Source organism: Mus pahari, chromosome 5 (genome assembly GCF_900095145.1).
Source record: "Mus pahari chromosome 5, PAHARI_EIJ_v1.1, whole genome shotgun sequence".
Lineage (NCBI taxonomy): Eukaryota > Metazoa > Chordata > Mammalia > Rodentia > Muridae > Mus > Mus pahari.
In genome coordinates, this window is record NC_034594.1 from 20,613,856 (window position 1) to 20,625,994 (window position 12,139).

Genomic DNA, 12,139 nt, shown 5'->3' on the forward strand with positions numbered 1-12,139 from the left:
AATTATTGCAGTTGGCATTTGGAATGATTCTGAGTTCCCACCAAGACCAGGAGGCTAAGATACAGTTAATTAAAGTTAACAGACTTTAGTTTGGTTCCCATGTAGCCCTAGTACCTCCTTAATGTTTATAGCTATGGTATGGTCTATAGGGATTAGCAGTGCACACAGAATGACTTCCATCAGTCTATTAGGCTTTCCAGAAAGCCTATTAACACTGCCCACTGGTTATAACTCTGTGGATTTGACAGCGTGTGAAGTTTAACAAAGCTGTGTCCCAGGCAAGCAGCAGTGTGATGTTCGGAGGTCCATGTAGGTGGGCCACAGAGCAGGCCAGAGCATCGCACTAGGGTACAGGAGTAGCTGTGAAAGATGGTGCATGTTCTGTGAGTCACATGGCTTACAACTTTGCTTCTAACATATTCCTCTGTCTGTGTGAGCCCTCCAGTCCTCAGGGTTGTCTGCCTGGCAAGACCCTTGATAATAAAATGTCTGTGAAATCTAAGACATTACAATTATCAGCCAAACTATGAGGTCTTAGACTGACGAGTTGGAAAAGCTACATGTGTAGCTTAAACCCTCTGTGTTTTTCACCCCAACTCTTAGTTGTTCGCATGAGTAACAGAGGGTATATTTATAAAGTTTGCAAATGGCAACTAAAAGAATTTATGGCTCGTGTTAATACTGATAGTATTTCTCTTGCTTTTTATGTTTGTTTCAGTAAAATATGAAAGAATCAAGTTTCTGGTAATTGCTTTGAAGAGTTCTGTGGAAGTCTATGCATGGGCACCGAAGCCATATCACAAGTTTATGGCCTTTAAGGTAAAACTGCCAGTTTTAAGTTGGCTTAAAGGTCTGAACAGTTAATATAAAGCTGTGACATGACAAAGCTGTCAATTTGGCTATTATAACATAAAAATAGGCTGTATAACTATTTTCTAACTTCTCAGATGATTAATTTGCCAAAATGGTATTTGTACCGTCCCTTAAAAAGTAGTTGGTCCCTGAAAGACATAGATGTGTGGAAGATCTAGACTCTAGGTTAGAGGGCTCAACAGGAGACTGCTGTGAAGTGCATGTGCTCAGTGCGGTGCAGTTTAAAGACTAAGTGTGTGTGTGTGGTAGTGCATGCCAGAGAGACTGAGACAGGAGGATTGTTGTGGGGTCAAGGCCAGCCAGGGATACCTAGCAAAACAAAAAAACAACTACATAAATTACAGGTTTTTAATGATATAAGCAATACATATTGTACATTAACTAGAAGAAGGGAGTTAAAATATGTATAATATGGTCCTGTTCTCCTATTTGATATTTGAAAACTCACTTTAACAGAATCCTGATGTTTACAGAAAAATGGTTTGTGCTAAGCTTGGGACTGTTTTGGTTGTGAGTTCACACGCACTCATAATTGGTCACATTCACTCTGGTGTGTGGTGTAAGAGGTAGCATATGAAACAGTGCTGGTAACTGCCATAGTCTGTATGCATCCACACTCCCAAACGGCAGAGAACTGACAGTCTTTGTTCTCTGTGTATTTTTAGTAATTTATCTTAGGGATTGCCCTAAATCCAGTATATAAAATTCTTAATTAAAATTTCTACTGTTCTAGCGTTAGATAGATATAATAGTTATTTCTGTTTTGAGGTATAGAACTTTAACAGTAATCAAGGAACATTGTAGCAGAGTGTAAGAAACAATTTCATCTAAAATGATTGTGTTTAAAACAATATTGATATAGTTTATTGAATTAGTAAGTTTCAATTACTTAGGAAATTTGAATTAAAGGGTGCTTCCTGCTTGGTTCCCCCATGGATTCAGAGTCAGGGTTACCATTTTTGATAAGTCCTAGTATTACTGAGAAAAGACTAAATTATAAAATTATTCACATCATCTTCTGGGGTCTGGTATTCATATTCCTATGTGCTAGACACTGGTGTGAGCAATACTTTATACCACTCTATAGCCCAGAGCCCCAGACCTAAGAACTGTGCTGATGTGAAGAACTGACTGCAGCTTGAGTCTAGTCACACAGCTCCAGTCTGTGGCTCTCACAGCATCAACCCTGACAGAGTGCCTTGAGCCCTACAGCAGCTTACTCTGCTGTGTCTAATGAGTGCTCGAATCCTACAATGTGCCAGTTCTTGCCATTGTTGATTTTGCCTGTGTTCTAATCAAGACACAGCTGGATAGGACAGAGAATTCTTCAGCTAGGTAGGAGGGAAGATGTGTCTTCCAGACGCTAGTTAGCAATCCACTTGATAAATCAAATGCCTGCAGCTCGCTTCTCATCTGATGTGTAAGTTTGTTGTCCTACTTCTGTCTTGATTACCTCTGTAGTCATTTGGAGAACTGCTACATAAGCCATTACTGGTGGATCTCACTGTGGAGGAAGGCCAGAGGTTGAAAGTGATCTATGGATCCTGTGCGGGATTCCATGCTGTTGATGTGGATTCAGGCTCAGTCTATGACATTTATCTACCAACACACGTAAGAGAGACCCCACTTGCTGTAGTTGGCTGGCTGGCTTCACTTTGCTTTGACTTCCCCGTACTCTGCTCAGTGACTAGCACAAGCAGGGTTCCTCGTTCCCGTGGTGTAGGGTGAGTGTTTAAATGAAGCACTGTTTTCAGTAGCTTCTTGTTTTGGGAACCATAGAAACCTGCTTTGCTGGCTCTGTGAAGCCCTCTGAGGACCTCTAGCACTGGCTTTGACTAACATGGGATGGAGTTGGGACTGTCGCTGTCAGGCAGAGCACCTTGGGCTGGGAATGTTTCTCAGATGAGTCTGCTATTGGCTTATGTGCCCAGGGCCTCGGACACGTGTATCAGCAGAGCACGCAGCCTGTAAATGATAGACTCTGGGTTGTACATTGCATGGACTTCCCAAGGCTCTTGCCTGTTTGTGGTAGGAATGACCAGGGGTGCAACACTACCACATTCACTGGGCCTTCTTGGCTGAGCACGTTCACAGCACTGGGGATGACCACAGACCTGCTTCCTTGTTCCTGTTCTCTAGATTCAGTGTAGCATCAAACCCCATGCAATCATTATCCTCCCCAACACGGATGGAATGGAGCTGCTGGTGTGCTATGAAGATGAGGGGGTTTACGTTAACACATACGGAAGGATCACCAAGGACGTGGTTCTGCAGTGGGGAGAGATGCCAACATCTGTAGGTATGACGTGGCATGATGAGGCGTCCGTGAGAGGAGCCACTGGGACCACATCTCTGTGTTGTACTAATGTTGCATGTTGCTCACACTGTCTGGCTATTCGGTGGTTATCAGCAGATGGGAGAAGGTTAGAACAAATTCCCAGTAATTCTTGGGTACTTTAAAAGCTGTGCATTTGCTGCCTCTCATTTGACTCTTAAGTTACCTAAAGGGCAGGTGTTTGGGATGTTAGTTTGTTTGTTAGTTTGTGTATGCGTTTGTTTTGTTTTTTACCAATTTGTGTGGCATGAGGAGAATCAGAGAAAGAAACACTGCTTGCTCTCAAGTGGCTGGGTTCCAGTCACCACAGGCTCCTGCGTAGTTTTCTGCATTGTGGTCAGGAACTGAGGCAGATGCTTGACATTGCATGGCTGTGCTTATGTCCCCGGTGTGTCTGCTCACCATTCTTCCTCCCTTCTCTCATGGCTGTTTGTAGAAGTGGCATGAAAGACTCCAGGGAAGTTGGCTTGTTCAGGTACTGACTCATGACTACCCAATGACAGAACAGGCATACAGCACACTGCCCTCTCTTGGTCACTTCTGTAAAGTGAACGCAGGGCCTCTTGCAAGTTAAGTAGGCTTTCAGAGATATGCCCAGCACTGAGGCAGAACTCCTGGCAAACCAAGTTCTCATGGACACTCAGCATGGTGCATGGGAATCAGAAGGCTTGTCAAGACTCCTCCTTGTTAACACTTTGTCTCTCCCTCTCTCAAAGCATATATCCGGTCAAATCAGACAATGGGCTGGGGAGAGAAGGCAATAGAGATACGATCTGTGGAAACCGGTCACTTGGATGGTGTATTTATGCACAAAAGGGCTCAGAGACTAAAGTTTCTGTGTGAACGCAATGACAAGGTAAGGCTTCCTATAGCGTCTGGGCACTTTCGGCTGCTGTGTACAGTGGCTTGTGGTCCACTGGCAGTGATGACACATTCTAAAATGAACCAAGGAAACCTTTAAACACTTCACATGGCCTATCTGGGGTTGGGCACCAGGAGGTAGTGAGTGGCTGTTGACTGTGCCCTCTTGTTGTGTTGCAGGTGTTCTTTGCCTCCGTCCGCTCTGGTGGCAGCAGCCAGGTCTATTTCATGACCTTAGGCAGGACTTCTCTTCTGAGCTGGTAGAGGCAGTGTGAGCTGGGACCACTGACCTCTGGAGTCGGCAGGACCCCGAGCGAGACCTTGGAATTCCTTGCAACTGGAGCTCAGAGCTGTGCTGCTGCAGCCAGGACAGCTGTCTGTGCAGGCCGCCTGCGCGTCGCATCGGGTCGGGTCGGGCCCTCTCCCCTCCCTCCTACACTTTTTGCCAGTTTATTCCCATTCTCTCCTTTTCCTTTCTCAAATAAATCAAGGCTGCGTTGCAGCTGGTGCTGTCTGGACTCCACCATCGGTGCTAGGAGTGCTTGGGAATGGACTCAGACCAGGAAGAGCGAGCGAGCGCCACGCCTTCCCTGCAGCTCCAGGAGGCCGTCTCCGAGCGAGCGAGCGACTGTCCTGTGGGTGTCTGAAGGGTGTGATGAGCGCACCGTCAGACGTTGGCAGTGGGCACAAAGAAGTGAAAAGTGGGTGTAAGAAGCAGCTTGCAGAAGCAGAGAACAGATTTAATATAGTAACATTAACAATGTATTTAATTGACATTTCTCTTTTTGTAATGTGACAGTATGTGGACAGAGAAGAAGGTGCAGGTTTAAGAAGTTAATATTTATAAAATGTGAAAGACACAGTTACTAGGATACCTTTTTTGTGGGTGGGGCTTAGGGTGGGGTGGGGTGGGTTAAAGGGTCCCATTTTGTTTCTTTGAAAGTTTTTTGGAGGGGGTTGTCCTGGCCAAGAACTCGGTCATTTTTCTGTGTACCAAGTTTTGCCTAAATTGTGCAGATGGTTCTTAAAAAAGAAAGAAAAAGAAAAAGAAAAGTGTGTGTCTTGTTGGAGGGCCAGAAGTTTGTCGTGTGACAGTATTAGCCCGGCCTCGGCTACAGGTTTAAAGTCTGTTAGGCCTACAGTGCAGCTCGCCGTGGCCTGCACACACCGTCGGTGAAGGTCAGCTTTCCTGTGGGTTTCTCTTTCATTTTGTTTTGTTTTTTGCCTACCTCACTGTTTTTAATGCATTGAGAGGTGACTTAGTTTATGGTTTTGGCAGAAAACATTAATGTTTAATTTAACCTTAATACCAAAACTATCTGATTAAAGTTTGACTTTGTCACAAGTCTAATCAGGTATAAAAAAAGGAAACAAACAAACAAACAAGCCTGTCTGTGACAGCAGAGAGTAGCCCGTGGCTGCTGCAGTCTGCTTCCAGCATGCAGATTGCTCTGTTCTCACCAAGGTCACCCTTAGCGGGTGACAGGCAGCCAGCTGCCACCTGTGACACAAGAGATCTCATTGTCCTCAGTTGGGTTTGGAAGCAGGCAGGGGTCACACTGGGGAGTCACACAGACTGTTCATGTTGCAGGAACCTTTTCTCGGGACCAAGGGTGTCCCTTTTCTAAAACTGCAATGCACTAAAACTGTTTTCAGAATGTAGTTCGCCCGCTTCTTCCTAGCCGGCCCCTCCCTGCCTGTGTTCCGGCGTAAGATCCACACTCTGCCTTTCTCCTCCCACGTGCTCTCGTTCTCTTTTTTTAAAACTAATTTTTCTTTATGAATATGTCTGTGACATTTGTAATAAATGTCTTGTAATAATTTGCTTCCTGGTCATCACTATATGCTCTGAGGATGCTAGTATCTCAGTGAAGGGATCAGTGCTGAGCCACGCCCTGCCGTCTTGCTCTGAGTGGGATAGCCTGTGACAGCTGCTGTGCGCTTCATTCCCCAGACACAAGCTCGGGGTTTCAGGGGTTTGATCTTCCTTTGTGGTTAATTTCCTTTTACAGCGTGCTTCATCAGTCCCTGTCCCATGCAACAGTCATCCGTACCTACTGCCAAGCCTGTGCCATCCGGCCTTGGTTCACACAGCTGCCAGTCATTCTCTTCTGTTTTATGAACAACAAAAATCTAGTGAAAAACACAATATACGACTGCAGTTAAATGGTTGGTTGTAAATACCAAAAAAGATAGGTCAAGATAAGTGAGCAACCCTTATTCCTTTTAGAGGGAAAGGAAGTAAAAATTGTTTTCTGGTGATATGACTTTAGAGTGATGCAAAAAGTGTTTCTCTTCTGGTTTGCGGCTAACCTAGAGTAAAAGAGTTATCCCATCTGAGACTTGGACTATCCCATCAGCAGAGGACTCAGTCAGAATCTAATGGTGGCAGCCTCCTACCCACACTTGGGGTTTTTTATAAAATGAGAGGGACCAGCAAGGCAAGGCATGGATCAAGAGGAGACAGAGCTGTCTGTGTGAAGTCTCCCTGACTTCAGAGCGCCGTGAAAGACAGCCAATGGCTCTGGAGAAACATGAAGCTACTGATACAAAAAGCATGAAGAAACAGGAGGCTGCTGTCCACCTTACTCCCACGTGTCATAGTCTGTCAGCCAAAGGCTGCAATTAGTACAAACATACAGTGCTAGGACTATTAATGTCTAGAACTTTCTCTTAGGGAGCTGTGGGTGGAGGATGGGCTTGGTCATCTTCGCCTCTGCTGCTTGCCCTGCCCTGTCAGCCCATAAGTCTTCACCCAGACCAATTCCATGGCCAGCTTGACTGAAGGAGAGCAGTCTGCCCCAGGCAAACTGCTGGCAGCTGCTCCCCCCCAGCCCCACCCTGGTCATCTTGCCCTTCCCTTCTCAGTCCTGACACCCTGTAAACTGGGCTGACAGCTTAGACAAGTTCAGATATCCCGGGAGAGTTGCCCTCGGAGAACGAGAAGTGGGCTGCTGTGATTTCCCATTTGGTTAAGGAGGGACAGGCTTCCCCTTCCTGCCCTCCACAGGACACTGCTTTCTTCAGGTGTCATTTTGGCAAAACACTATTAAGGTGACACACTGTTGTATAGACCATGGAAGTACTCTTGAGGGCCCCCATGCCCAGGTGTGTCTGGGATCAGGCAGAGCTTCAGCGCCTTCCTGTACGTAAGTCAGGGGCCTCTTCTGCGGCAGTGCAGTGTGCTTATTCTGCACATTTGCATCGGAGAAAATGTTGACCGAAATGGTTTGCTTGCACTGATATGCATCCCACTTACCATTTACTTTTGAGTGACTTTTGCAGTCTGTCAGGTTTCTAGCTTAGGTGTAGCTCACATAAGGATTTGTAGTCCTGAACTCTGCTGGTTACAGATTTGCTGAATTATAGTACAGGTGAGGAACTGCATTGAATTTCGAGGTCACGAAGCTGAGCAGGCTATGACAGCCCGCCCGCCTTTGCTTTCTCTTTTTTTTTTTTTCAGTGCCGACTTGTCTACTGTTAATACAAATTACTGGTCTCCCTCACCTTTCTTTCCTAAATAAAGAAAAAATAATTTCTACTTCAGTGTGTCTTGACCCTTTAGGCATTTCCTTATATGAAGATCTCGGGTTTGTATATTCCTTCCCTCCCCCAGCTGGCCCATCCAGGTCAGAACAGGTTCCCCCTGCTACTGTGGTTGGCTCTGGGAGACGCTGAAGGGCAGTTATGAAGACCTAGCAGGCAGAGGTACAGACTGCTCGGATGTAAGGTGAAAAGCTCCTCACCTTTCCATGAGGCAAAAGGGAGAGTGGAGGAGGAGGTGGCCTGGCTCCCGCATGCCCAAGTCGGGTCACGTCGTAGAGTGTGGGATGGTGAGGCAGCTCCACCCTCACCCAGCTCAGCACTGGGACTCCACGTGGCAGACACATATGAAAATAAAAGTCCTTTGAAATGTGAAATATTCCCAGTAGGACATACAGTAGCCCAGTCTCAGTTGGTTCATAAATGCTGGCTTGGGCGCAATAGCTAGGTGATGTCAGTGTGACTGAGGGCCCAGTCCTCTGTCCCCAGCTCTGGGAGACCGACGCCAGCTCTCAGGACTGTCACCTTACCTGTGCTGACAGGGACACGTACTCCATCATCAGAGAGACCAACATACCGCATCTTGTGTTATCTCCAAGATGAGAGTAAAATAGTAAATGCCTCAGCCAGCAGGTGACCGGCGGGGTTTTTTTTTTGTTTGAAGCTGGTGGCCAGTTAAGCATAAAGACCTAGTGGTGTATTTGTGGACTCTGAATCTTTCTCTTCTAGCCTTCCCCTCTAGTTGGGAGTTTAGAAGGAAGTAATTGCAGTCAGATTTGGTCTCTTAGCTGACACCCATTCTGTTTTGGTGTTACAGTCAGATCACTGAGCTTGAATTGTTGCTCGATGCTGTGCACCTCTTTCAAAGGATGGCGTCTCCATTTCCCTTTAGCAGGAGTAGACAGAGTGCTTTTAAGGAATCGAGAGTTAGCCAAAGTCATTACTGCATTTACTTGAGAGGAGGCATGCATTCAGATACTAAGGGTCTCTTTCCTGGCTGTGCGGGCCTTTCAGGGTTAATCTGTCTTATTAAAAACGAAATAAAGGGGCTGGTGAGATGGCTCAGCAAGTAAGAGCACTGACTACTCTTCCGAAGGTCCCGCATTCAAATCCCAGCACCATATGGTGGCTCACAACCATCCCTAATGAGACCTGACACCCTCTTCTGGTGTGTCTGAAGACAGCTACAGTGTACTTATTTACAATAATAAATAAATCTTTTGAAACAAAACAAACAAACAAACAAACAAACAAAAGACAACGAAATAAAGCTTGATGTTAGTCCTGAAGTGGTTCTGCCCTCTTAGCTGTACTGGTCCAGCTGGGCCAGAGGCTGGGCCATCTTGGTTGTCAGCTTGACACACCTGGGGACAGGGAGCAGCATTGAAGGACTGCCTCTGTCACACTGGCCTGCCGATGGATGGGTCTGTCTGTGGGGCATTTCCTTGAATGCTATTTGGAGGAGAAGGGCCACGGTCACTGACTAGTGCTGCCTCTGCACAGGCCGCCCTAGGTTGTGAGACCTGGCTGAGCAGAAGCAGCACACGGTCCAGTGAGGTCGCTTCTCCATGGATTCTGCTTCAGTCCCTGCCTCCAGGCTCCCTTCCCACCTTCCATCGGGATAAATCTGTGATCTGGAAACATAAGATGAAGGAAACCTTTTCCTTCTCCAACTTGGTTTGATTAGGGTTTTATCACAGCAGGAGCGGCAAACTAGAGCTGCCAATGTATACAGAGGAGGCCCTGACTCTCCCTAATGTGCCCAGTTGGAGTTAAAAGATTTATTTATTTTATGTATGAGTACACTGTAGCTGTCTTCAGACACAACAGAAGCGGGCATCAGACCCCATTACAGTTGGCTGTGAGCCACCATGTGGTTGCTGAGACTTGAACTCAGGACCCCTGGAAGAGCAGCCAATGCTCTTAACCTCTGAGCCATCCCTCCAGCCCTGGTTTGGGGTTTTTAATTTATTATTTAATTTGAGGGTTTTTTTTTATTATTTTTATTCTAAGATTGTTATTTCTACTTTGAGCTCAAGTGTAGAAGTCTGACAAAGTGCCCACGGATGTTCAGGGAACGACACAGAGCTAGAGGGAGTGTCTCCTGTCCCTTCCTTGAGTTTAGAGCAGTGTTAACTGACTTTCCACAGTAAAGGATACTGAATACTGTTTCAGTGTTCACATCATATGATTAATCCACTGAGCACGCACACAGGGCCCAGACCTCCCACCCTTCCACAGTCATCTCCTGGTTATAGGCAGCCTCCTGTCTCCTGCTCACTCTCAGTTTGCCTCCTCCACAATCATGAACCTCACCTTTCACTGCACTTTGCACATAGTGTGGTCTTCAGCACATCCTCCCGTAGCACATGCCGGCGATTAATACTTTTTTACTATTTGCACTCTTGGTTCTTAATCTGTGTCCGCCTCCATCCTTAGAGCTGACTACCTAAGCCACAGCTCACAAGGCTTCGCATGGAAAGCCACAGGTTACTCTTGACACTGTTGACTTCAAGAGAGTGTTTTCAGTTTCAGAAACCCAATGGCCCCTTCCTCCCTAAGAAGTCCTGCTTCTAAATATCAGGTTCATTGTAGATTATTAGATCCAGGAGAGTCACAGTTTAGAACAGAGGCCATCTGGAGGCTACCGTCTGCAGACTAGCCCTGTCTGTGGTGGACAGTCTGGGCAGTTTGGTGAGCTCAGGACCTCAGTTACCCCTTCATGGTCTGCCCTGCTCACTCCTAGGGAGAGGCATTTCTGGGCTGCACGGGATCCATTTCTTATTGTGGGCAGCCCTATGGGAAGGACCTTTCAAAAGGACTCGCCTCAGATTCCCACATGTCACTGGTATCAACGGTATTTTCTCGGTCTGCTTTCTGAAGGACTGGTTGTCCCCTCACCTTCCCTAATAGGGTACATCATTGAGTAAGTGTGGGAGCTCGTAAACTTCTGGGAACTCGGTGGCTTTCTTGGTCAAGTTGAGCAATCGCTGTGTGCTGAGCAGTCTTAAGGTACTGTACTCCTGTGGGGAAACAGGCCTGAAGGGTGACTTGGGATAGCGGTCACTGTTCTAGAATCGAAAATAGAGCCTTTATTTGTGTGTGTGTGCTGAAGTGTGTGTGTCTGTGTATTTGCATGGATGTACTTAGGAACAGTGACCAGACGTTGGTGCCAGCGCCCTTGTCAAGTGCTCTCCACCTCCCTTTTGAATGTGACTAGCCTCTAATGACTGAGCCATCGCTTCAGCCCTCTGCCTTGTTTTTGAGACAGGATCTCTAACTCCTTGGAGTTCACTGATTGGATTAGATTGGCAGGCCAGCCAGCGAGCTTCAGGTTCCCTATCTTCATGTCGTTAGAGCTGCAGTTTGGGGGTGTATTCCTTTGTGCTCGGCTTTTTACACGTGTGCTAGAAACTCGGATCCTCGTGCTTCCCTGCAAGAAGTATACCCACCGAGTCAGCTCTCCAGCCCCAAAGACTTGTGACTTATTAAACTACAGTAGTATGTGGCTGCCTGAATGAAATGAGTGAGAGATACTCTCAGGCTGCACATCGATGTCCTCCTGCTAGGATCTAGACTCACGTCTCGCTCGGGTCAGCCTTGTCACAGGAGTGCAGGCCAGCTGCAAGGGCCCCCGATGCTAGTGCCAGCCATATTGGATTTAACAAAAGATAAGGGACAAATGAGAATCACTTAAGCTAGAGATGCTCGGCTCATCCTATCCTGCCTCTTGGGTGGCAACAGTGACAGCAAGAGGATTGTGTCACTGTGCACTAGGCCCTGAGTGAAGGCTCCTACTGTTTCTTCTTAGCCTGGGCAACAGAGGACTCCCTGTTGACTATTTGAAGAGACACTAGTGCAGGAGCTGAATGGAGCATTAGAAATGAGTACAGGACAGGGTCAACCTCAGTTTGAAGAGGACAATTAGAGGTTGAGAGGTTAAAGAGGAAACTTTGAATGCTGCTGTGCCTGTGCCACTTTGAGAAGAGGACATCGAGACAGAGAAACTGAGGTCCCTTTGGTGACCAGCTACCTGCCTTCAGAAATTAGTGCTTAGTATACACAGGAGGCAAATAGTTCATAACTGATATGAGAATGTGGCAGACCCATTTGGAAAATGTCTTCAGTGTTCGAATGGCCTCATAAATGGATAAGACAGCAGCCTGGAGACTTGTCCTGAGTACACCAAACTGGGGTCCAGCAACAGCACAGTTGGTGGCTTCCTCCTGCTCCCTCGTGAGTAAGGGCTCATGGAGGGCTTCCTCTGCTTGATTTCAGTAATGTGGCCTCCTCCCGCGCTGACCTGCCAGCACCCGGGTTGGGGATTTAGGAGAAGAAACTGGTGACTCCTGCCTGGCCTGTAGTCAGCTGGTCATCGGTACAGTACCAGAGAGCTTTCCTATTCAGCCATCCCTCTGCTGCAAAAGGGACGGCTGTGTTCTAAACCAGTTCCTGCAGGTTTCCAGATTTATTTATGCCTATAATATAAAGCATGCTTTGAAAAGCACCAGTGTGGGTTTCAAGTTC

General features: G+C 46.8%; 1 protein-coding gene across 21 annotated transcripts in view; it reads left to right on the forward strand.

Annotated features, from left to right (window-relative positions):
- The window catches only part of Map4k4 (mitogen-activated protein kinase kinase kinase kinase 4), a 125,891-nt gene extending 119,994 nt beyond the window's left edge, over positions 1-5,897 (forward strand). For all 21 annotated transcript variants that reach the window (XM_021197481.2, XM_021197487.2, XM_021197484.2 and 18 more), the window contains 5 exons: positions 719-819; positions 2,335-2,484; positions 3,013-3,172; positions 3,925-4,064; positions 4,250-5,897. In XM_021197481.2, the coding sequence (XP_021053140.1) occupies positions 719-819; positions 2,335-2,484; positions 3,013-3,172; positions 3,925-4,064; positions 4,250-4,333 (635 nt within the window). In that variant the 3' untranslated portion in view covers positions 4,334-5,897. The remainder of the gene's footprint in view (positions 1-718; positions 820-2,334; positions 2,485-3,012; positions 3,173-3,924; positions 4,065-4,249) is intronic.
- Positions 5,898-12,139: the final 6,242 nt, after the last annotated feature.